At 41.3% G+C, this 26,264-nt stretch overlaps 1 protein-coding gene across 1 annotated transcript; it reads left to right on the forward strand.

Moving 5' to 3' along the window:
• The first annotated feature begins 794 nt into the window (after nucleotides 1–794).
• On the forward strand, nucleotides 795–6,888 carry LOC140464438 (galanin receptor type 1-like). The gene has a single exon (XM_072559490.1). The coding sequence runs from the start codon at nucleotides 1,217–1,219 to the stop codon at nucleotides 2,555–2,557; it is 1,341 nt and encodes a 446-aa protein (XP_072415591.1). The 5' UTR covers nucleotides 795–1,216; the 3' UTR covers nucleotides 2,558–6,888.
• Nucleotides 6,889–26,264: the final 19,376 nt, after the last annotated feature.

Consider the following 26,264-nt stretch of genomic DNA (forward strand, 5'->3'; position numbering starts at 1 on the left):
CAGCTGTCCAGGTTCTATCTCGGAAACAGAGCACCTCTGACAGTGCGGTCTTGAAATAGCATTAGATTGGAGGCTGAACTGGGAGCTCAGAGTTTCATGGTATCTCTCTCCTCTGTAAAGTGAAGTTGAAGACGTGAAGATTAAGGGTGAGAGACAAAAGCACAGTCCAGTGAAACTGCGGCTGAGAGTTTCTCTCTGCGTAGCATCCACAACTTGTTGTTAAACAGGAATTCGGCTGCTTCAGCACTCTGCAGGAGCAGTGACAGTGGCTGGAACACGGAGTAAGCAGTTCATATGAAAACACTGAGCAAGAGGCGAGTTAGCTCTCTGCAGCGCCCAGCTCCAACAGCTGGGAAACCCGGCAGGAAAGTTCATCCGGTCACCATTCCCGCTGGAGGACTGCGGTTTCTGAGGGATTTGGTCTGGTGAGATCCCTGAGGCGGTGGAAGTCTCTCTCCGTGTGCACATGGTTTGAGCAAAGCACTGGAAATAAAAAAAAATAGAGTGAATACCAGGTCTTTGCAAACATGGGGAAACGAATGCTCGCCAAAGCAGAAACAACTGATTGACGGCAAGCAACGAGGCAAAAGGGTCAGAGAGAAAACAAAAACTCACGGGAGAGAAACGCGAAAACGAACTGAACTGATGCCAGGAATGAGAGTTCAGAACCAGGAAGGATCAAACCGCAGAGGAAAAAGACAGAGAGAGCTTGCGAGGGATTAAACTTCAGGAGAGAGAGGAGCACGTAAGACATTAAAGATAGCATGCAAAGAGGCGATGGGGATATACAATCAGGCAGCAATAAACAGTCAAATACTAACTGGATGAAAGCCGACAGAGAAGTGGAGATCCAGAACAGAGATAGAGGCAGGGAAAACGGTTCCGATGCACTCTCTCTATCTCTGTCAGAAAGCAGCGTTACGCCAATGAGCTATCCCAGTGTTGGAGATGTGGAAGTCTGAAGCAGCGGTGAGGGATGTCTGCTCAGTGGCTCCCTGTCCTTGCAGCTTACAGAGTGGGCACTGTCGCTGTCCTTTCAGCACCAGCTCTGAACTCCGTACCCTGAGAGCAGCGGATCACAGCGACAAGCGTCAGGCACGGAAAATGATCGCTCAAAGCTGCCTCCAACAAGTATTATAGGAGAGTTCCGCGCACCGCACCGTACCGCCCGCCGTCATCGTGCTGCTGTGGACCAACGGGACTTGACTCTCCAACAATGCTGAAGAGAATGAACTCCTCACTCGGCAGCCCCTACTCCAGCTTGCCTTTGGTTGGACATTTCACAGGACACAATCTTTCCCTGTACGTCCCGGATACTTCCATGCATGAGGACCTGGGCGACATCCTGTTAACTATCCGGGAGCCTCCCACTATCGCCCTGACGGTGATGTACACCATCTCTTTCGCGGTTGGTTTGGTTGGGAACATAATGTCTATCAAAGTACTGACCAACAAGCGGAACAAAAGGATATCTGGGGTCAGTGCGACTCGCAGTTTGCTCATCAACCTGGCAGTCTGTGATCTGATGGTGGTCTGTGTGTGTATGCCCACCACCCTGGGTTACCAGATCTACAAAGCATGGATTTATGGTGACTTCATGTGCAGGGCTGCTCCCTTCACCCAGGCTGTGTCAGTGTCAGCCAGTGTCCTCAGCATCACTGTTATAAGTGTTCACAGGTACTATAATGTCCACGACCCCTTCAATGCCAGATCATTCTTCACTTGGAGAAAAATCTTTTGGATTATTTTCGTGGTGTGGTTGCTGTCGTCTGGAATCTGCCTGCCTCTTATTTTCACAAATAAGTTGGAGGTGATTGACCCTACATTTGGGGTTCCTTTCTGCAGCGAGGTCTGGTCCCAAGTCAAGTTGAAGCAAGCCTACAATTTCCTCCTGTTCTGTGCTCTCTACGGTTTGCCTGTGCTGTTTAATTTAGTGATATGCTTTCTCACTTGGCGCAAACTGTGGAGCACATCCAGTCACTTCAAAGACTGCGACTCCAGGAGTCAATCCCTTCCAGCCTCAAGGTTGAAAATTCGCAAAAAGATTGCCAAAATGGTGGTGGCTTTGGTGATTCTGTTTGCCCTTTCATGGTTACCTGTCTATGTGGTGGATATCTGGCTAGATTTCAACACTGAAGATGTTTCACGGAGTGACAACACATCTTCAGAGTGGATCATGCATTTTAGACCATTTGCTCAGTGGCTTGGTCTCACCAATTCTTCCCTCAATCCAATCTGTTATTGTTTTGTTGGAGACCTGTACAGGTCAGCAAAGGAAATAAAGAACAAATATAGACGGACACTAGTTTCTCTCTTTAACTATTCCTTGTCTGAAGGTTCCACAAAGTCATCCATACCCAGACTTCTTTCCTACAAAGAACCTTGTCAGAAACCAACAAAGGAATTCAACTTCATCGAGTCAAAAGAAGAGAAATGTAAGGATTTTTGTTTCCCTCCTGGGATTTGTGAGACATCATTAACTACCTGTCACCCTGTTTCAAAACCTATTCTTGTAACTGCTGAAGAGAAGATGAGAAACAGCAAGTACCCAATATAGTACTTGCAGTAGCTTGTTACTGTCAAGTTCACACTTTATCACTGATTAATCCATCATGATCATTCCCAGTCCATGAAACTAACCAAGGTCAGAATTTAAGGCTTCATTAGGTATGCTCTCAGTCACTAATATTGATTTATGCCAAGCCAAAGATTGTGACCTGTGTAAATTTATCATGTCAGCCCAAGATCTTCCATAATTAATAGTATAAATTCCTTATCCATGAGTAAATCCTATCATACACATTATTTTTCTTGCTGACTTTCTGTTCCATGTTTGGTTAAGTGCTGACATTCCTCCAGTCCCTCTCTTAATTGGCCATTATTCCCATATCAGTTTAGAAAATGGCTGGTGTTGTCCGATCCAATTGTTGGAACAATGCAGTCGAGCCCAATATTATACTTGCCTGACATGAGGGACTGCGGAGAAACTATGAGTAGGCATGTTACCTGATACTCTTTTCTCCCCCCAGCCCTCCAATATGCTAATTGTAACAGCTTTCATCAGGCAATGTAGTCCAGAACTGAGCCCAGAATCTTGTAGCCTTCTTCACTTAGCGCAACAACATAGCACATTGAATTAATATTAAAAGGCAGTTAAAACCATTGGCCACCATGGGGATTTGTACCTTGTTATCTGCATTAACAATGTTCATGTTCAGTCTTATTTTTACACTGAATGCTTTCTGATGTGTTGATTATTTACCAAAATGATCTGACAGCATTGATCTAGAGCAGAGTTCATAAATTTACTTGCTGTCAATTTGCTAAGTATCCTCTCAAAAAAATTACACTATGCAGTCTATTTTCTTTGTCTTCTCCTGGAGATTTTTACTGAGATTTATCAGATTCAGTTCAGTACATTGTCTAGGTCACTTATCTTTGTGTGTGAGTATGGACATTGAACGGTGTTGAACTAGAAATGCTAGGGTTCGTTCATTAAATGATCCAAATTCTGATTTCCTTCAATCGCCACATACGTTTCAGCAGGTGGCATTGGACATTTCTCAGGAGTTGGGGAATTTTGGATTAATCCTCATTGAAAATATCCCTTTAGAGAACAAAGAGAGGGCCAGGTTTCTGTCATTACAGTACCTTAGTGATAACCTGGCAGAACAGATTAACCCTAGATCTTGGAGAACATTGATCATGAGGTATGTCACTCTTTAGCTAAGCCTCAGTGATCAGTGACAATAATAATGTTAGTCCTTCACAACAGAACCATCTTCCAAAACAAGAATATAGTTTATGACATGTATTTACACATAGTTCATGACACATTAGTGTATGATACATAATATATTATAAATATACACAGTGAGCAGGCAAATGCGTATATTGGTAAAAATTCAGAAATAATCTGAAATAACAGATATAGAGAAGCACTGATACCTCACAGCGCCAGGGAGCTGGGATCAATTCCACCCAAGGGTAACTCTGTGGAGTTTGCATGTTCTCCCCATGTCTCTCTTCTGGGAACTCTGGTTTGTGTAGGGATGTGTAGGCTAGGTGGTTTAGCCATTGGAACGCTGGGTTATGGGGATAGGGTTTATCTGGGTTGGATGGTCTTCAGAGGGTTGGTGTGAACTCGATGGGCTGAATGGCCTGCCTCTATACATTAAGGATTCTATGACAATCTCAGAATCATATAGATGTAAATAAAAGAAACAGAACAAAATGGTTAAATACTGCAAAAGGACAGAGACACACACACCAGGTGTTCAGGTTCACAGTTCTCTGAAAGTGTAGGGAGACGGGGCAGTGAAGAAGGCTTTTGGCACATTGGCCTTCATCAGTCATGGCACTGAGTATAGAAGCTTGGAAGTTATGTTGCAGTTGTACAGGATGTTGGTGAGGCCGCACTTGGAGAATTGTGTTCAGTTTTGGTTACTTGTTATCAGAGGGCAGAAGAAATTTACAAGGATGGTGTCTGGACTCAGTGGTCTGAGTTATATGGAGAGGTTGGACAAGTTAGGACGTTTTTCTTTAGAGCATAGGAGACTGAGGGGGGGGCCTTATAGAGGTGCATAAGATTATGAGAGGAATGGATAAGGTGAATGCACTCAGTCTTTTTCCCAGAGTTGGGGAATCAAGGATGAAGTTTAAGGTTAGATTCAATAGAATAAAAGGGAACCTGAAGGGCAACTTTTTAACACATAGGGTGGTACACATATGAAATGAGCTGCCAGTGAAAGTGGTTGAGGCAGGTACATTAACAACATTTAAAAGACATTTGGACAAATACATGGATAGGAAAGCATTAGCAGGATATGGGCCAAGTGCAGGGAAGTAGGATTAGCATGGACTGACATTTTGGTTGGCATGGACCTAAGCCAAATGCACAGGACATCAACATACAACACACACATTGAGAGAGAAAGAGAGATACACACACATACCAAATATTGGTACATACTAGATGGCAACTCTAACCCCAACACACCAAAATAGAGACACACACACATACACCAGATAGATAGAGGGAGAGAGAAATATAGCATAGAGAAATATATGCACAGAATATAGTCATATGCAGGATGGAGGGTGGTACACCCCTAGAGAGAGAGATACACACACAGTCAGTTATACAACAAGAGATGATTTTTGTCCATAATAAACTTATTTAGTAATACGAAAGAACTAAGCATAGTCATTACCTTTATCTTTACTCTAGTTTTGAAAAGAAGATATGAAACAGCTTCCAAACCACTTCCAGCTCACTCTGATTTTTTTTGTTGTTCTTATGTCTTTGACTTGCCTTGACAGGTGTCTCCCATACCTATGTGAGGCTAGGCATGAATACAGGCTGTTTGATTTTCCGACATATTTGTTAACCCTACACAGTGGCTTAGTGGTTAGCACTACTACCTCATAAGTGTCAGAGGCTCGAGTTTGATTTCAGTCTTGGGTGACTGTTTGTACTGAGTTTGCACATTCTCCGTGTCTGCGTGGGTTCTCTGGTTTCCTCCCACAATCCAAAGATGTGCAGGTTAGGTGAACTGTCCATACTAAATTGTGCATAGTGTTCAGGGATGTGTAGGTTAGGTGCATTAATCAGGGATAAATATAGGACAACAGGGCAGAGGAATACGTCTGGCTGAGTTACTCTTGGGAGGGTCAGTGTGGACTTGTTGGGCCGAAGGGCCTGTTTCCACATTGTTGGGATCTTATGATCCTACAAACCTGAAAGAAAATTGAGACAGTAGTTTCTTGAAAATATTTGCAATATCTAACAAATGGTTGCAATGGCACTAAGAAATTGCAAATGAAGACTTAAATGAACAAAACTATCATTTTGCATATTCCTGGGCACGGTCAGTGTTTCATGAATAATTGTGATAGCAAAGAAAGCAATCATGATAATAAATGGCTTGTCAGCTCAGCCATAAACTTAATTTGGACTGAGCTTCCCTTGAAGGCACTTTTGTTTTCATATGTCGTGGTCAACGTTCCAAACTTAAAATCAAATGCGTGATAAATTCAGACAGTTCTTGAGCAACCTGCTGTCAAATTGTACTATTGTGCAATATTCAGGGTTGATGCAAGATTCCACAAGACAAAGCAAAAATACAAAAATACAGATCCTCTTCCAATTGGGAAAGTTAGCGTCTGGAAGTTGCAACAATTCCATTCAATATTTACGTGATCTCAGGTTCTGCTTCTTCTATTTCTGTAAAATAGAAATTCATTCTTTTTACAACCAGCTGGGGAAGCAGATTTAACTAGCGCAAGGTGACCCTGGTTTGAAAACTTCTCCATTATCAAGAAAAGCAGCCTGCCTGCAAAATAGGAACATAATTGCAATTGTAGCTGCTTGGCTTAGCTCTCAGCCAACTAGAATGTTATGCAAAGCATCTTTTTGTTGCACAACAGTAATTAAGTACAGATCCAGCACTTAAAACTAATCAGCTCATTTGATTTTAATAACAGATACACAAGTAAGTGACACAATTTTCTTTTATAATTGAATTCCATTTCATGAACTATGGCATTTTATTAACATCATTGCTCAAATAATGATGTGACATTGTCAATAGTGTACTGAGGAATTAACCAATTCAGGACAATGCAGTTTCAAAGTTCATATAGCAACTCCGTTCTGATTTTAGTATTAAATAGGCATTATTACAATTTCTTCTGGAGGTGTCACATCACATTTAAAATAGAAAGAAGTTCATTTTGTATATGTATTTCTGCATAAATTAAAATTTGGTAATGTTAACCCCCAAGGAAACAAATTCCAAAGTGGTTATTTTGCTATCTCTGTTCAGGTCTTAAATAGTGCAAATGAAGAGACAGAAACAATGAGACATATTGACACACTCTATCTGGAACAGTGGATTGAAATTTCTTTTACTGTCATATTAGTCTGATTAAACAGAAACAGAATGAATGTTGACTGTATTTTAACTCATTGTCAACTACAATTCTGCATTGAATGATCTGATGAATATTTTTACATCTGCTTACTCATTGATCAAATGCAGTGCCAATCCATCATCAGATCTGAAATCAGGTCACTGATTATATAGGCAAGATTATTAGTGCTATAGTATTTAGCAGCAATTCAATGGTAGAGCTTGAATCTGAACAGGGGTCATTTAAGTGAATTAATGAAAATATTGCTACCTCCCAATAATTTATCCTGAAAAATCCCTCAAATTGTGTCAAGAGAAGTTCATGGACAATGGAGATGTCCATGCTTTGAGAATTTGAGTTGAAACTAATTCCCTGGCAGTTATCTGCATTTAGAGCAAGGACAAAATCTCCCTGGTTCCATTTTCAAGCTGCCACTGTGGGATTGGGAGAAAATTTTAGAATTAGAATGATTTACCCAGTAGTGGATGACCCCGTGTCACCTCCTGACCCAAAATACCCCCACACCCAAACCCATTCTGGACAGGGGTCTATCCCCAATAGGCAGGCATCTAGGTGGCATGGTGGTTCAGTGGTTAGTACTGCTGCCTCACAGCACCAGGGGCCCGGGTTCAATTCCTGCCTCAGATAACTGTTTGTGTACACCTTCTCCCCATGTCTGCATGGGTTTCCTCTGGGTACTCCAGTTTCCTCCCAAACCCCAAAAATGTGCAGATTGGCCATGCTAATTTGTCCATAGTGTTAGGTGCATTAGTCAAGGGTGAACGTAGGGGAATAGGCCTGGGTGGCTTGCTCTTCAGAAGGTCAGTGTGGACTTGTTGGGCTGAAGGGCCTGTTTCCACACTGTAGGGAATCTAATCTAATTGTGCCCTTAAGTCTTTGTGAAAAACGGAAACATTATGACACCCCCTTCCAAGGTTGATCACTCTGACCAGATCTGTAGTATCAGGAACTTGAAGCAGGAATGTTGTTTTCCCCTGGTTGAAGGTCAACTCAAGATATTAGATTAGATTACTTACAGTGTGTAAACAGGCCATTTGGCCCAATAGGTCCACACTGACCCTCCGGAGAGTAACCCACCCAGACTCATTCCCCTATATTTACCCCTGACTAATGCACCTAACACTATGGACAAATTAGCATGGCCAATCTGCACATTTTTTGGGTTTGGGAGGAAACCGGAGTACCCAGAGGAAACCCATGCAGACACGGGGAGAATGTACAAACTCCACATAGACCATCGCCCGAGGCAGGAAGTGAACCCGGGTCCTGGTGCTATGTGGCAGCAGTACTAACCATTAAGAACTGAGGCAAGGAAAGATTTCTTTACTCAAACGTTGGTGAACCTGTGGAATTCTCCACCACAGATGGCTATGGAGGTCAAGACACTGAACATATTCAAGAAACCAACAAATCACATTTTTAAATTTGAAAAGCATCAAGGGTTTGGGGGAGAAATCAGGAATATGTCATTGAGATAGAGGATCATATTGAATGGTGGAGTAGGCCCAAAGGGGTGAATGACCCAGTCCTGGGCTAGTTCCTCTGATTTGATGAACCTGCCTTCAGGGTGCTCTGGAGCAGAGGGATCTGGTTTCCTCATTCATGCATCACAGAAAACTAACATGCAGGTACAGCAGATAATAAAGAAAATGAATAGAATGTTGGCTTTTATAGCTAAAGGAATAGAATATAAAGATTTGGAAGCATTGTTGCAACCACACAAGGCATTGGCGAGACTGCACCTGGAGTATAGTGCACAGTTTTCATTCCCTTATTTGAGGAAAGATTAGTGGCATTGGAAGTAGTTCACAGGAGGTTCACTAGAGATGATGGGTTTGTTGTGTGAAGAGTGATTGAACAGTTTAAGCCTATAGTCTCTGAAATTTAGAAGAATGAAGGGAGATCAAATTGAGGTATTCAAGATGAGAAAAAGTAGACATGGAGTGGATGTTTCATTTTGTGGGGTATTCTAGGACAAGAGGACACAGTCTTCAAATAAGGGAAAGCAAAGTTGAGGAGAAACTATTTCTCACAAAGGGTTGTGAATCTGTGGAATTCACCATCCCAAAGTGTGGTGAATGCTGGGACAGTGTATAAATTCAAGGGGGAGTTAGACAGATTTTTCATTGTAATGGATTGAAGGGTTATGGGGAGAAGGCAAGAAAATTGGTGTAAGGAGCATATCATCCATAATTGAATGGCAGAGCAGACTCAATGGGTTGAATGGGCTAATTCTGCCTCTATATCTTATGAACCAATTGCACCTTTTAACTGGCTTTCTCTGGAATTGGTCTGAAGCCATAAAGGGTCATCTGTGTATGCATTTTTATAGCATTGCATTCTAACATCTGAGTTGATGCAGCCATGACTGGAGTGCTTTGATTGATCTTGGAATGTTTCTAATTCAATTCCTGGCATCTGGCAGATTGGCTGACCTCACCTTGTCGTAATTCACCATGGTTGTAGGCCTGGGAAAGATCAACAATTTTCATTTATTCAGCACCATCATTGAAAATGGCCCAATGCACTTCATAAGAGGGTTATCAATTTTAAAAGGAACAACCTGAGCTTGTGGGTTTCAATCAGTGTTTTGTAAACTCTATTAAAAAAAAAGCCTTGTGGACTCTGGGTAACGGTAAGATAGATCCCCAATACTTCTTCCCTGTGTACACATATACCCACTTGGACCAGGGGTTGGAGCATGATTGTGGGTTTGTACTTAAGCAAAAGCTGACCCTCCATAAAGGGGTTACTCATAAAGGGGACAAGATTCAACCTTCATTTCATCAATTCCCGTGTCACAGTCTATGGCATGGACAGGCCATTTAGGTAAAAATAGATTCAGTTATATCTATTGTGTATCTATAATTGGTGACTAAACAACTGAACCAAGGCATCACACGTAGCTGAATATTTTTATGCATAGATTGGAGAAGGGAGTAATGCGTATTGCCAACAGCTACCAACCTGCTTTAAGTGAAGTACTCACCAAAATTGTCTTTAAAAAATTTGCAAATATTTACCAAGTTAACTATTTTATTTGAAGTTCTGGAATAAAAATTGTTGGAATAATATAAACCATTATCAGTCTGAACAAATAAATCATTTTATGATATTTGTCTATGTTATCTATCAGTATATGATAAAATGACACTATCAAAGGTAATAGCTACTAATGTTGATTTGGATTTCGAAAGAAAACCCATTACAAATTTATACAGCATTGGACTCTATCTATGATTGCAGCATTAATAGTACAAACAGTATCTGCACTAATATCCTCATGTAGTGCCCTAAACTTCCCAAAGTCTTTCATGTAGGAACTAATTCAAACACTACCTTTATTTAGGAATAATATTAGTTTCTTAACTAGGTTCGATTTTGGATGGCAATTGTCTTTGAAGATATATCAATGTTTGTTTAAATAAAATGAAATACTGCTTTTCAATGAAATCTATAATAATGATATCTACATGGAATCAGAGAACCATGTGATAACCTTAATTCACTGTTCTAATGGATAAGAATAATTAACTCATGGGTACCATTGGTGCTTTAAGCTACAAAGGCCTTGAGTGACAAGACAGGAATAACATGAATGTTTTTATACCACAAGCAACGTTTGAAACATTAACAATTATTCTGGAATCTTGTTCGCCTTATCTGCTATACCATGTACATAGTTGTCTTGTTTACTGATTGATATTGCTTTCATTTCAGATTTAGGGATTAGTGTTAAAAATACAACGGACACTGTTCCTCTGTATCTTTATCTTAATACTCAAAATGATCACACGTAAGAAATAATAAACAAACTACTGTGTGATTGTTGAAGTGCAGTTTGTTTTGGTTACAAACTTAAACCATTACTTTCTCTCACCATTTCCAAATATTGTGGGTGTGTAAATTGATGTAATTCCTTGCACAGCTTATATACACAAAATAGTTGCATCATGTACAGCACTTGCTATGGCTCACATCTGGTCATTGTTTCTGTAAGACTTTGTTTCATGTTCGCTCAGAGTGCTAAGGTAATATTCTATACTTACAATTTGAAAAGGTCATTTGACTTCCTGTTGGTTCCCATCAGATTTGTACAGATGGAACTGGTCATTGTCAAAAAGATTTATTGTTATGTACTACTCAATGTCTATAACTGTTGTGAAAATAAAGTGCCTGTGTTTAAATTGAAGTGCATCAGTTAATAAATATACAAATAGAGATGTACATGCAATTCAATTCAGAAAATAAATGTAATAGTTTGAATGTACATTTGCTCATATGAACACACAAGTTAGGAGCAGAAGAAGACTATTCAGCTCCTTGAGCCTGTTCTACCATTCAATTTGATCATGATTGTTTGGAGTACTCCATGTTTCCACCTACTCTTGCTTCAACCTTAGCTTATCAAGTATCTAATTACCTCTGATATGAGGCAACATGCTAGACTTGTGAACCTAAGGATGAAGGGCAACATGAGGTTTAGCTCAGTCCTTCCGATTTAGACCAGGGATTGCTGCCTGAGCCAAGTTCACACTGAGGAAAACGAGTTAAATATTAAGTACAATGTAGTGGGGTTAATGAGCAACTAACTAACGTGGAACTGTATGTCACAGCTGAAACAGCAGAGTGAAATCGTTCTTGTGCACAGTTTTTTTTAGCCACATTATACAGCAACAGCTTCATGTGACAAGAAATTTATGTTAGTAGCCGCTAGCCAGTAACATCAGGGAGAGAAGAGAGCAAGGAGATAAAGAATCCAGATATAGAGAAGTAATCCTTTAGAAGAATTTACTTGCCATGAACTAATTAATGATTATTAAAGCAACAGCAAAGCTTCCATCACTTGCACCTTAACTAAAATATTCCTGGTAAGATAACACAGCAGTTACACACACACAAGCATGTGCACAAGTTAATGTTCATGTTAAATGCAGCTGTGTAAGTCACAGGTGCCATAAACATCTATATTGCTAATTCCTCTTTCCCTTCCAGAAGTAATTGGAAAACCGTATCTGACTGCATATACAAGCTGGGATGCCTTCCCAATATCTTGTCTTTCTATGTTCCCAGATTTCAGGCAGATATCAGGCTATGGCTCTCATTCTCTATTCCATATTTTACAACTGTTTGAAAAGATAAATTAAAGGCTCCTGCCTGTACAAGACTCACATTTCCCTGCTGCCCTTGGTGTAATATGCTTTCTCATTATCATCTTGAAGTGGAGAATAAGAATAAGACAAACTGCTTGTTTTGTCCTTTCCCTGGTCTATATACTGTGTATTATCACCAAAATCATTCAACATATACAGGGAACTAATGTTCAAAACTTAGATATGCTTCAAGGAGTAAAAATCTGAGGCAAGAACATAACAAACTTATAATTTAGAGGTGCTTGTGTCAGACTGGGGTGTACAACGTTAAAAATCACACAACACCAGGTTATAGACCAACAGGTTTATTTGGAAGCATTAGCTTTCTGAGCACTGCTCCTTTATTAGGTGCTTGTGGAATATAAGCATGTAGGACACAGACTTTATAGCAAAAGTTTACAGTGGGATGTAACTGAAATTATATATTGAAAAAGACCTGGATCGTTTGTTAAGTCTTCATCTGTTAGAATGGGCATGTTGGTTTCAGTTCTTTCACATGTAAATCCCAGAACTTTCTTCAAGTTACATTCTCATGTGAACTTTACCAATAGGTGCCATGTTGGCCCAGATAATGCATTAAAGGTGTGAGGTGCCCTGTATGAAGCTGTCTGTGCCCCGATGTTCAGACTGATTCTAATCTTAAAAAGGGATTTACAGAATCTTTCATGGATTCATGCAGTTTTTGAGTGAAATTAAATGTAAATCTGCAAGTACAAATTCATCCCACAAATTTATATGTATGTGTGCATACTTGTGTGTGTGTGTACTCACACGGGGTGGGAGGGGTAAGAATGTCTGTGAGACAGCGTGTGTAATTGTGTGAGTATAGTGTAAAGGGTATATGTCTGTGAGAGAGTGTGTGTGTGAGTGTGGGAGTGTATATGTGAGCATATGAGAAAGAGCTTGTGTATGACAGAGGGTCTGTATGAGTGTATGGGTCTGTAGGAGTGTATGCGTGTGTGTGTGCGCACGCATGTGAGAGAGAGAGTAGAAGGTGTGGAAGGCAAGAGCGGTTAGTAGTGGGGGGTGAGGACATGGGTGAGAGTGAGTGATGGACGTGCTGGAAGAAATAGAGAGAACAGTGGAGATGGGTGTAGTGAGGGAGCAGAGTGTGAGGATGCAGATACTTACCCTCCAGAATGCAGAATGTTATTGACCTTTATCCTGCATTGAATTGAATTGAAATGGATCATTACTTTAGACCAGGCTGACAGTATCTGCTGCTGTGCCCTTGGCTGGGAATCGAGGGGAAGCTAGGTCAGCCCCCCAACTCCTCTCCATTACCTCAGGCTCCATCATTAAGTCTTCCAGGTCCCTGCCTATGCCTCTATTGACCAGATTCTTATGAGATCTTCTCATAACAGGAAATGGGATTCCAATTCCTGGCTTATGCTTGTGATCTGTTAAGCAGCTGGCCTCTAAAGTGGTGCCAGCGATGGATCATGGGAATGTTCCAGTATGGTGGCTCAGTGATTAACACTGCTGCCTCACAGCATCAGGGGCCCAGGTTTGATTCTGGCCTCGGACAACTGTCTGTGTGGAGTTTGCACATTCTCCCTGGGACTGCATGGGTTTTCTCCAGGTGCTCTGGTTTCCTCCCACAATCCAATGATGTGCAGGTTAGGTGAATTGGCCTTGCTAAATTGCCCATAGTATTCAGGGATGTGTAGGTTTGGGACATTAGTGAGGGGAAATCTACAGTAATAGGGTAGGGAAATGGATTGGATAGTTTACTCTTCAGAGGTTTAGTGTGGATTTGTAAAGCCAAATGGCCTGTTTCCAAACTGTAGGGATTCTATGATTCTGTGATTCAGCAAGAGCTTCCACTGCCGTGGAGCACCAGGTAGTGATGTGTAAGTGCTGTGGGATGGGCAGCAGAACATTGTGAGAGAAAACTCAGTGGAGCCCATGGAGAGACAGCCTCAATGAAACCACACCAAATTAAACACTTAGTGTTTCTGGGGAGAATCAGTCCATTGTCAATGTAGTTGCTGTAATTAAGGCTGGTTAAAAAACAGGGAGAAAGTGAGGATTGCAGATGCTGGAGATCAGAGTTGAGAGTGTGGTGCTGGAAAAGCGCAGCAGGTCAGGCAGCATCCAAGGAGCAGGAGAATTGACATTTCGGGCATAAGCCCTTCATCAGGAAACAGAAACTGATTAACAAACAGCTTAATGACATGTCTATATGTGCATGCATGTGTGTGTATCTGTGTGCATTTGTGATGTGGAGATGCTGGTGTTGGACTGGAGTGTACAAAGTTAAAAATTACACAACGCCATGTAATAGTCCAACAGGTTTATTTGGAAGCACTAGCTTTCAGAGTGCTGCTCCTTCATCGGGTTTACTCCACAACCACCTGATGAAGGAATAGCGCTCTGAAAGTTAGTGCTTCCAAATAAACCTGTTGGACTATAATGTGGTGTTGTGTGATTTTTAACTTTAAGTGTGTTTATGTCTGTGTTTCTTTGTTGGTCTGTGTTTACACCTGTTGTTTTGCGGTTGTGTGTGCATGTGTGTTTATGTCTGAGTCCTTGTGGGAGAGTGTATGTGTTTTCGTGTGTGTATGTTTATGTTTCTGTGTGTGTGTTTATGTCTGTGTCCTTGTGGGAGAGTGTATGTGTTTTCGTGTGTGTATGTTTATATTTCTGTGTGTGTGTTTATGTCTGTGTCCTTGTGGGAGAGTGTATGTGTTTTCGTGTGTGTATGTTTATGTTTCTGTGTGTGTGTTTATGTCTGAGTCCTTGTGGGAGAGTGTGTGTGTTTTCATGTGTGTATGTTTATGTTTCTGTGTGTGTGTTTATGTCTGTGTCCTTGTGGGAGAGTGTATGTGTTTTCGTGTGTGTATGTTTATGTTTCTGTGTGTGTGTTTATGTCTGAGTCCTTGTGGGAGAGTGTGTGTGTTTTCATGTGTGCATGTTTATGTTTCTGTGTGTGTGTTTATGTCTGTGTCCTTGTGGGAGAGTGTATGTGTTTTCGTGTGTGTATGTTTATGTTTCTGTGTGTGTGTTTATGTCTGTGTCTTTGTGGGTATGTGATTGTGCTGATGTATGTTTATGCCTGTGTGGACCAGAGCTGAGCAGGAGTAAGCAGAGAGCAGTCTGGGAAGGGAAGTGATCGATTCTGAGGGTTTTGACTGAGAGGGAAACTGAAAGGTGGCATCAGAGGAGGGTTGCGATTTAATTGGCTAATAAGGCATCTACTAAATTTGAATCTGTGTTGAATTGAATCTTGTTAATTTATTGGTTACATTCAGATTGAGAAAATAAGAGATACAAAAACAGTTAAAAGTTTTTCTAAAAAATTCAAAACTAATTAAATAAAGTAAGGATGGCGAGTCAGGTGATAAGTTGTTTTTGCATGATGAGGGAGTTGGTGAGATCCATTGTGGTTCCCAGTGACCATGTCTGTAGTAAATGTTGGTGGCTGGAAGAACTCTGGCTTAGACTTAATGACCTGGAGTCTGAGCTTCAAACATTGGGACACATCAGGGAGGGGGAGAGTTACCTAGACACTGAGCGTCAGGAGACAGTCACACCCTTTAGACAAACTAACTTGAAATTTGGCCAGTGGCCGGGGCAGGATGGTGTGGCTGTGAGCGAGACAGGTAGAGGGATCCAGGAGGTAGAGTTGCAGGAGCCTCAGCCCCTGAATTTGTCCAACAGGTTCAGCGGTTTTGCTCTCTGTGGGAACTACAGGGAGGATGAGCCAACTGTCTGCAGCACCATGATGCAGGGAGCCATTCAAGTGGGGAGAGAAAAGAGAACTGTTGTTGTAATTGGGGATAGTATAGTTAGAGGCATAGACACTGTTCTCCATGACCAGGATCGAGAGTCCTGAAGGTTGTGTTGCCTGCCTGGTGCTTGGAATCGGGATATCTCATTCGGGTTGCAGAGGAACTTGAAGTGGGACAGTAAAGATCGAGTGGTTGTGGTCCATGTAGGTACCAACGACATGGATAAAAGTAAGGCAGAGATTCGGCTAAGGGTATATGAACAGCTAGGAGATAAATTAAAAAGCAGAACCAAACAGTTAATAATCTCTGGATTATTACCTGACTCACCTATTGGCACAGGGTCAATAAAATGAAACAGATAAATGCGTGATTCAAAGATTGGTGTGAGAAAAATGAGTTTGAATCCATGGGACATTGGTACCAGTACTGGGGAAGAAGGAACCTGTTCCAATAGAGTGGTCTACAATCTGAACCATACTGGAAATAGAGTCCGAGCGAATCGCATAACTAGGGCTGAAGACAGGTCTTTAAACTAAATAGACAGGAGGAGGGTTCAGTTTTAGGGGACATGAGAAAACCCAAATTAAAGGAGGAGGTACAGTGCAAAACTCAGGAGAGGTTATTAAAATCTCCACCACAGCCACAAATAGGACAGAGTGTTTGGAAAAGGTTAGCAATCAAACTTCAAACACACTGGACAAATGAATGACAATGAGAAGAGGGACTGTTACTACAGGACTGTAGGTGTTGTATCTGAATGCACACAGTATAACGAATAAGGTCAACGAGCTTGTGGCACAGATCGAAATTAGCAGGTATGGTGTGGTGGGCATCATAGAGGCGTGTCTGCACGGGGATCAGGATTGGGGGCTGAATATTCAAGGATATACATCTGATTGAAAAGATAGACAAGTGGACAAAGAGGGTGGGGTTGCCTTATTAGTAAGAAACGAAGTAGGGTCAGATAGAATAGAATTTGTGTGGATAGAGTTAAGGAACAGCAAAGATGAAGATTGCTGCTCCTCCTGTCAGGATCATGCTGCCATCCTTACCTGTCTACCGCCATCCTCACACATTCACTGGTGCTCATCAGCAACTGCCCTGTGATATGCATCAGCCAAATAGTCCTGGATTAACCCCTCTTTCTGCTGCTCCTCAATTTGCCCTTTCAGAGAGATCTCTGCAGCTTTTTGGAGCTGATCAAAAGACCAAATTCCTGGCAGTTTCTTTTCTGGACATCACTATTTAGCACGCAACCTGCTCTTACAGACAGCTCTTCAACTGTCTTCTGGTCTGTAGGACAGGCCTATGCTGCAAGCGATTTTTGATATTTATGTGCATTTCTGCAAGCTCTAATGGAAGGCATTTCTTTGCCTTTTGTCATATCTTGTATTTGCATCAGTAGATAGGTCTGAAGCCGGGTGATAGGGAAATGGAGCTGCAAAGAGAGGATCCAGACCAAAGACGTCATTGCTGGGTGAAGAGGGACAGTTTTGAACGAAAACAGGGACAGATGCAAAACATACAAACACAGGCACATGGCACACACCATTGGACCATAGGACCATGTGACATTGAAGCAGAAATTAGGCCATCAAGTCTGCTCTGCTATCAAATCATAAGTTTCTCAACCCCATTCTCCTGCTTTCTCTCTCTGTAACCCTTAATCCTCTTGACAATCAAGAACCTATCTATCTCAGTCTTAAATATACTAACTGACCTGGCCTCCAAAGCCTTCTGTGGCAATGAATTCCATTGATTTACCACTCTCTGGCCGAAGAACTTTCTCCTTATCTCTGTTCAAAAAGGTATTCTCTTTATTCTAAGGCTATGTCCTCAGGTCCTAGTCTCTCCTACTAATGGAAACATCTTCCCAACACCTACTCTGTCCAGGCTATTTAGTATTCTGTACATTTCAATTCAATCACCCTTCATCCTTCTAAACTCCATTGAGCTTAGACCGAGAGTCCTCAAATGTTCCTCATATGTTAAGCTTTTCATTCCTGGGACCATTCTCATGAGCCTCCTCTGAACCCGCTCCAGGGTCAGTACATTCTTCCTGAGATATGGGGCCCAACATCACACACAATACTCCAAATGTGGTCTGACCAGAGCCTTATAGAGTCTTAGAAGTACATCCCTGCATTTATACTCAAGTCGTCTCAAAATAAATGCCATCATTGCATTTGCCTTCCTAACTACTGACTCAACCTGCAACTTTACTTTGAGATAATCCTGGACCAGAATTCCCAAGTCTCTTTGCATTTCAGACTTCTGAATTTTCTCCTCATTTTAGAAAATACTCCATGCCTCTATTATTCCAACCAAAGTGCATGACCTCATATATTCCCATATTGTACTCCATCTGCCACTTCTTTGCCCACTCTCCTAACCTGTCCAAATCCTTCTGCAGCCTCCCTACCTCCTCAATGCTACTTGTCCCTCTACCTATCTTTGTATCATCTGCAAACCTAGCCAGAATGCCCTCAGTTCCTTAGTCTAGATCATAAATATATGTCCTTGCAGAACACCATTTGTCACCGGCTGCCATTCTGAGAAGGACCCTTTTATCCCCACTCTCTGCCTCCTGCCAGACAGCCAAGCTTCTATCCATGCTAACATCATGCCTACAACACCATGGGCCCTTATCTTACCCAACAGCCACTTGTGTGGCACCTTGTCAAAGGCCTTCTTGAAGTCCAGATAGATAACATTCTTGGTCTAACCTGCTCATTACTTCCTCAAAGAATTCTAGAAGATATGTCAGGCATGACCTCCCCATGCTGACTTTGCCTATTTTACTATACACTTTTATGTATTCAGAAATCTCATCCTTCACAATGATCTCCAGAATCTTCACCACAACTGAGGTTAGGCTAATTGGTCTATAATATTCGGTTTTTTGTTTTATTCCCTTTTTAAACAGAGGTCTCACATTAGTGATTTTCCAGTCCTCTGGGATCCTCCCTGACTCTTGCAATTCCTGAAAGATTACCACTAATGCCTTCACTATCTCTTCAGTCATCTCCCTTAGAACTCTGAGGTGTAGTCCATCTGGTACAGGTGATTTACCCACCGTCAAGCCATTCAGTTTTCTAGCGCCTTCTCTTTGGTGATGGCCACCATTCTCAGCTCTGCCCCCTCACTCTCTTGACCTTTTGGGATATTACTTGGGTCTTCCACCATGAAGACTGATGCAAAGTAATTATTCAGTTCCTCAACTATTTCCTTGTGACCCACTACCATCTCTCCAGTGTCATTTTCGAGAAGCCCAATGTCCACTTTTGCTTCTGTTTTGCTCGTTATATATCTAAAGAAACTCTTACAGTCTTCCTCTATATTACTGGCTAGCTTACCCTCATATTTAATCTTCACCCTCCTTGTTTCTTTTTTTGTTGCCGTCTGTTGTTTTTTGCAAGCTTCCCAATCTGTTAGTTTCCCATCGCTATTTGCCACATTATATGCTTCTCTTTTGCTTTTATGCTATTCCCGACTTCCCTAGACAGCCATGGTTGCCTCTTTCTCCCTGTGGTATGCTTTTTTTTCCTCTGAATGAATCTCTGCTGTGTCTCTTGAATTATTCCCAGACACTTCTGCTATTGCTGTTCCACAGTCTTTCCTCCTAGACTCCTCTCCCAGTAAATTCTACCCAGCTCTTCCCTTATGCCTCCATAGTTGCCTTCATTCAGCTATAATACCATTACCTCTGATTTTACCTTTTCCCTCTGAAATTGCAGAGTAAATTCAATCCCATATTATGATCACTGCCTCCTAAGGGTTCCTTCACTTTAAGCTTCCTTATCAAGTCTGCCTCGTTGCACAACACTAAAACCAGTATTGCATGTATTAGTTGCTCTTAAAAGCCATCTAATAGACAATGGAATGATTTTGAATTGATCACATCAATAGACTTCTGCAAGATTTTTATGTTTTGATGGACAGCGGTGGTGATGTGCAATGACCAATAAGATGTCTAGGACAATTAAGAAGCTTACATTTTTGCTGCATACCAATCTTGAAAGGGTATTCTTTCATCATAGTGATTAAAAATGGGAATGCACATCAATTCATGGTCAATGTTGGGCTTTCCGTGCTATTCTTGAGAAGCATACATGATTCAGTTGTACATTTTCATTCATTGTGTGATAATGGTACTGTCAAGTTTTCCTTTGCACATCCCAAAAGGTTTGAACTCTTCACTTTCTACATCACCCATTTATCCCTACACAGCCTCTCTGAGTTGAATGACCATATGATCTCCTCCTTGATCAACTTCTTTATCACAAATACAGTTTGGACCGGTTGTTTTGTAGCAAGAGATAGCTCAACACCTTATTAACTTCCATTCCATTAGCCCATATTGTTATTAGTCAATAGTTGAGAACTCTTCTTTTTCTTTATTCATTTATGGGATGTGGGTGTCACTGGCTGGGCCAACATCTCTTGCTCATCCACCCACTGCTCATAGACTCACAAAATCCCTACGGTGTGGAAGCAGGCCATTCAGCCTATCAAGTCCAAACCAACCCTCTGAAGAGCACCCCACCCAGATCCACACCCCACCTCATCTCAAGTAAAAGGGTATTGCAGTCCTGGGCTTTGTGGGGCTTCTTGAATTTTCTTACATTGGCACTCATCCAGGCAAGTGAGGGTAAATTATATACTTGACTTGTGCCTTGTGGATGATGTTACAATCAGTTTCTGAGGAGTAAATAAATTCCTCCTTTTCCACTCACAAGCTTGGTATAACAGCGTTTTTTTTTTAGAAACATATCCTTTCCAATTCTTCACCTGTTGTACAACTGCAAAGATGCAAGGCAGGCAGATCTCTTGTGGTAATCAAAATGAAGGAGTTAATTTATTACAAACTCAATTCAGCAAAATATGCAAGCTATTGAGAAGGTAAAAACCCATTTTGATATTCTGCAATAACAGATAAACAATTTCTGGGTGAGAAGACAGTAGAATTTAAAGCAAAAGTTACAGTCCTTACATGAAAGAGCTCTACATTAAAATGCTGGTCTTGAGGTTCTGGTGGCACATTGAGCTGGTTCAATTGTTTTGCTGAGTGGGTCTATCCAGAATTTATTTCCATGTTTTCAAAGATCTCAGTTTGCAGTTGGTTTTCTCACAGGAATGTTTTTTCAAGAATGGGGAACACGAATTACAAAGGGAGATAGAGAGAGAGAGAGAGAGATGTTTCATTCTTTACACATTTCTGTTAAGCTTGATAACTTTCAGGCTGGGTAATCTTTTAAAAATATTCTGGCTATGTTTATCTGCTTTCTCTCAAAGCAAAGTTAGTCAATAAGATTGTAAATTAGTTAATGAGATTTAGAGATTAATAGCCCATATTTTATACCATCATGACAGATGGTAAGCAGGAGTCAGGAGATGAATGACTTGTCACTGAAATCACAGTTTATGACTTGCTATTGTAGTCACAGTGATCCAGTCCAATTGCTGATCTATACTTGCGTCAACTCAATGTTTCTGAAACCTTGGCATTTTAGGAAAGGCTTGAACACTAATCATAAAACCTTAAGACCACAAGGTATAGGAATAGAATTAGGCCAATCGGCATGTTGAGTCTTCTCTGCCAAATCAATCGTGGCTGATATGTTTCTCAACCCCATTCTCCTGCCTTCTCCCTGTAAACTTTGATCCCCTTACCAATCAAGAACTTATCCATTTCTGTCTTAAGTACACTCAATGACTTGGCCTTCATAGCCTTGTGTGACAATGAGTTCCACAGATTCACCATCCTCTGGTTGAAGAAATTCCTGCTCATTTCGGTTCTAAAGCGCTCTCCCTTCACTCTGAGTCATGCCCCGGGTCCTAGTTTCTCCTACTAATGGAAACATCTCCTTATCCACTCTATCCAGACCTGTCAGTATTCTTCAGGTTTGAATCAGGACACCCCACATGTCCTTCTAAACTCCTCGAGTGCAGACCCAGAGTGCTCAACCACTCCCTATATGACAAACCCTTCATCTGGGAACCTCCTCTGGACTACTTCCAAAGCAACACATCTTCCTTAGAAACAGAGTCAAAACTGCTCTCAATATTCCAAATATTTCAACAGAATATTGTTAGACTATATGAATGGACAAAGCTGTGGCAGATGGATTTTAATATAACTGACTGTGAGATGATCAATTTTGGACCAAGAATGGATAGATCAGGGTATTTTTTTAGAAAGTATAAAGTTAAGTAAAGAGATTTGGGGGTTCAAGTGCATTGCTCTTTAAAATTTCATGAATAGGTGCAGAAAATAGTTAATAACTCTAATGGTATGTTAATGGAGGCCTTCATATCTTTTATTAAACAAGAGTATTAAGAGACATGGGCCTAAGACAGGCATATGGAGTTAAGCCACAGATCAGCATTGATCGTATTGAAAGGCTTGAGGGGCTGAATGGCCTACTACTATTGCTCTGTTCCAAAATGCAGTCTGACAACTCCTGTACACAGCCTCAGCAGTAAATCCCTACATTTGTATTCTAGGCCTCTTGAAATTATTGCTAATATTGCATTTGCCTTCATAATTGCCAAATGAACCTGCATGTTAACTTTAAGAGAATCCTGAACTAAAACTCCGAAGTCCCTTTGTACTTCAGATTTCTGAAGTCTTTTTTCATTTGAGAAAACAGTCAATGTCTGAATGCATCAATGACGATCAGAATCTTTTTCCCAGAATTGAAATATCTCAAACTAGGGGGCATGCGTTTAAGGCAAAAGGGGAAAATTTCAAAGGAGATGTGAGATGCAAGTTTTCTTGAACAGAAAGTGGTAGGAGTCTGGAATGCCCTGCCAGGGGAGGTGGTGGAGGTAGACACAACAAGGACATTTAAGAGACTTTTAGATAAGTACATGAATATGCACGGAATGGAGGGATATGGACCAAGGGCAGGCAGAAAGGATTAGTTTAATTTGGCGTCATGTTTGGCATAACATCTTGGGCTGAAGAGCCCATGCCTGCACTGTACGGTTCTATGTTTTATGTTCTTCCTACCAAAGTACATTACCTCACACTTGTTCACATTGTATTCCATCTGCCACTTCTTTGTTCACTTTCCTTCTAAGTCCATCTGCGTACTCCTTGCTTCCTCAACACTACCTGTCACTCTGCCTGTCTTGTACCATTTGCAAACTTAGCAACAAGGCCCTCATTTTCTTCCTCAATATTGTTAATGTGTAACACGAATAGTTGTGGTCCCAACAATGACCCCTGCAGAAGTCCACTAGTCACCAGCTTACCAGCTGAAAATAACCTCTTTATCCTTACTTTCTGGCTTCTGGCAGTCAGCAATCCTCTATCCCTGCTAGTACCTTGCACCTAACAAGCTCTAACTTTACCTTATGGCTATCTTATTGAGCAGCTTCCTGTATGGCACCTCATGGAAGGCTTACAGGAAATCCAAATACATCAAGTCATAAGGTCATAGAGTCATAAAGATGTACAGCACAGAAACAGACCCTTTGGTCCAACTCGTTCATGCTGACCAGATATCCCAACCTAATCTAGTCCCATTTGCCAGCACCTGGCCCATATCCCTCTAAACCCTTCCCGATCATATGCCCATCCAGATGCCTTTTAAATATTGCAATTGTACCAGCCTCCACCACTTCCTCTGACAGCTCACTCCACACACACACACACAAACACACACACACACACACACACACACACAAACACACACACACACAAACACACACACACACACACCACTCTGCGTGAAAATGTTGCCCCTTAGGTCCCTTTTATATCTTTCTCCCTCACCCTAAACCTATGCCCTCTAGTTCTGAACTCCCCCATCCCAGAGAAAAGACTTTGTCTATTTATCCTATCCATGCAGATTTTACAGACCTCTATGAGGTCACCCCTCAGCCTTCGATGCTCCAGGGAAAACAGCCCCAGCCTACTCAACTTCAAATCCTCCAACCCTGGCAACATCCTTGTAAATCTTTTCTGAATCCTTTCAAGTTTCACAACATCCTTCCAAGAGGAAGGAGACCAGAATTGCACTCAATATTTCAAAAGTGGCCTAACCAACATTCTGTACAGCTGCAACATGACCTTCCAACTGCTGTACTCAATGCTCTGGCCAACAAAGGAAAGCATACCAGTAACACCTTCTTCACCATCCTATCTTCTGCTTCCCTCCCTTCTTAAATAGTATGTTACATAAGCCATCTTCCAGACCTTTGAGATCCTCCTTGATTCTCGTGATTCCTGAAAGATCACTATCAATGCCTCCACAATCACCACAGTTATCTCCTTCAGAATTCGGGGGTGTACTCCATCTGGTCTGGGTAATGTATCCACCTTCAGACCTTTCAACTTCACCAGCATCTTTTCTTAATGATGGCCACTACACTCAACTTTGTCCCCTGACTCTCTTGAAGTTCAGTATGCTGCTGGTGTCCTTCACAGTGAAAGCTGATCCAGTTCATCCAACATTTCCTTGTTCCTCATTCCTATTTCTTTAGCCTCAATTTTCAGTGATCCAATGTGCACTTTTGCCTCACTCTTACATTTTGGATATGTTAAAAAAGACTCTTGCAATTCTTTTTCTTTTACTAGTGTTACGAAGATGTGGGTGTACTTTAAGAGAGTTAAAAGCAGCAGAACTACTGGATACAGCACCACATGATCTTAATAAGGCAACAATGTAACACTTGGTTACCTCATTGCCTGGAGACTAAAACAAATACAAATTCTGCCAATCGGTTTAAATTATACCCCCAAAAATATCAAACTCCAATCCAGTTTGAATTTGGTTATACTGACAATCTTAAAAGCCAATGAGACAATCTGATGTTTTGGGGGGTATTAAACTGGGGAAAATTGAACAGTTGAGAGGAGAACTGACAAGCCCAGCATGTAAACAGACTGCTTGAAAATAGCTCTCTTAAAAGTATCTTTTCGATCAGTAACCTGTGATGCAGAAATTCCTAAGAAGAAAAGAAGACACAGGAAGATCCGAATAGAAGAACGAAAGCTGCTTGGTTTTGAGATAAGAAGTCCTGTTTTGTAAATCTTAATTGGGAGTTTTATCGGACTGGTATTGTAGAAGGGAAGGTGACAGATAGGTTAGAGTAAGGAATGGTAAGTAGCTGTTAGTTAATTATTCTCTGTTATACTTTAAGAAATAAAGTTGTTAATTTTTACTTTAAACAGTCCTTGCCCACTCAAATGTTTACAGATTACTGCATGGATTAAATCGTTTCTGTGTTGCTGGTTTTAAATTAAAGGGGAGGGTTTACCCCTTGTTGTAACACTAGCGAGCTTATCTTCTCCCTTCTTATTTCATTTTCAGTTAACCTCTGCTTGTTTTTAAAGCTTCCTAATCCTCTGGTTTCTCACTAATCTTCACCATAAAAATGTTTTTTCTGTTGCTTTTATTCTGTCCCTGACTTCTCTTGTCAGCCATAGTTGCCCTTTCTTCCCTTTATATTGTCTCTTCATTTTTTGGATGAATCTCTACTGTGTCTTCCAAATTACCCCGAGAAACTCCTGCCAATGCTACTCCACCATCTTCCCTTCTGGGGTCCCTTTCCAATCAACTCAAGCCAGCTCCACCCTTGTGTCTTTGTAGTCATCTTTACACAATTGTATTATCATTACATGATTCCAGCTTCTCCCTCTCAAACTGCAAAGTGAAGTCTACTGGGATTCATAACTTTGTAAGATCATAAGATATATGAGCAGAATTAGGCCATTCAGCCCATCGAGTCTGCTTCGCCATTTGATCATGGCTGATATGCTCCTCACCCCCATTTCCCTGCCTTCTCTCCATATTCCTGCAACCCATTACCAATTAAAAATCTGTCTAATTCATCCTTAAATTTACTCACTGTCACAGCATCCACTGCGCTTCGGGGTAGTGAATTCCAGAGATTCACAACCATTTGGGAGAAGTATTTTGTCCTCAACTCTGTTTTAAATTTGCTATCCCTTATCATAAGACCATGACCTCTTGTCCTAGAATGCCCTTCAAGAGGAAGCATCCACTCCACATCTATTTTATCCAGACCTTTTATCATCGCGAATACCTCAATTTTATCTCCCCTCATTTATCTAAATTCCAGAGAGTATAGGCCTTCTCTCTTCTTATGACAAACTCCTCATCTCTGGGAACAATCTAGTGAATGTCCACTACACTGTTCCATCACCTTAAGTTCCCTAATCATTTCTGCCTTATTACCCATCACTAAATCGAGAATTGTCTGTTTCCTCGTGGGCTCTACTACAAGCTGCTCCAAAAAGAAATCTTATCGAAATTCCACAGATTTTAGGATCTGCTACGAATCCAATTTTCCCAGTCCAGCTGGATGTTGAAGACCCCATGGTTATTGTAGTAGTGTCTTTCTCACATGCCTTTTCTATCTCCCGATTATTTTCTTCTCCACATCCTGACTACCACTGGCAGAACTG

This window comes from Chiloscyllium punctatum, chromosome 40 (assembly GCF_047496795.1).
Source record: "Chiloscyllium punctatum isolate Juve2018m chromosome 40, sChiPun1.3, whole genome shotgun sequence".
Lineage (NCBI taxonomy): Eukaryota > Metazoa > Chordata > Chondrichthyes > Orectolobiformes > Hemiscylliidae > Chiloscyllium > Chiloscyllium punctatum.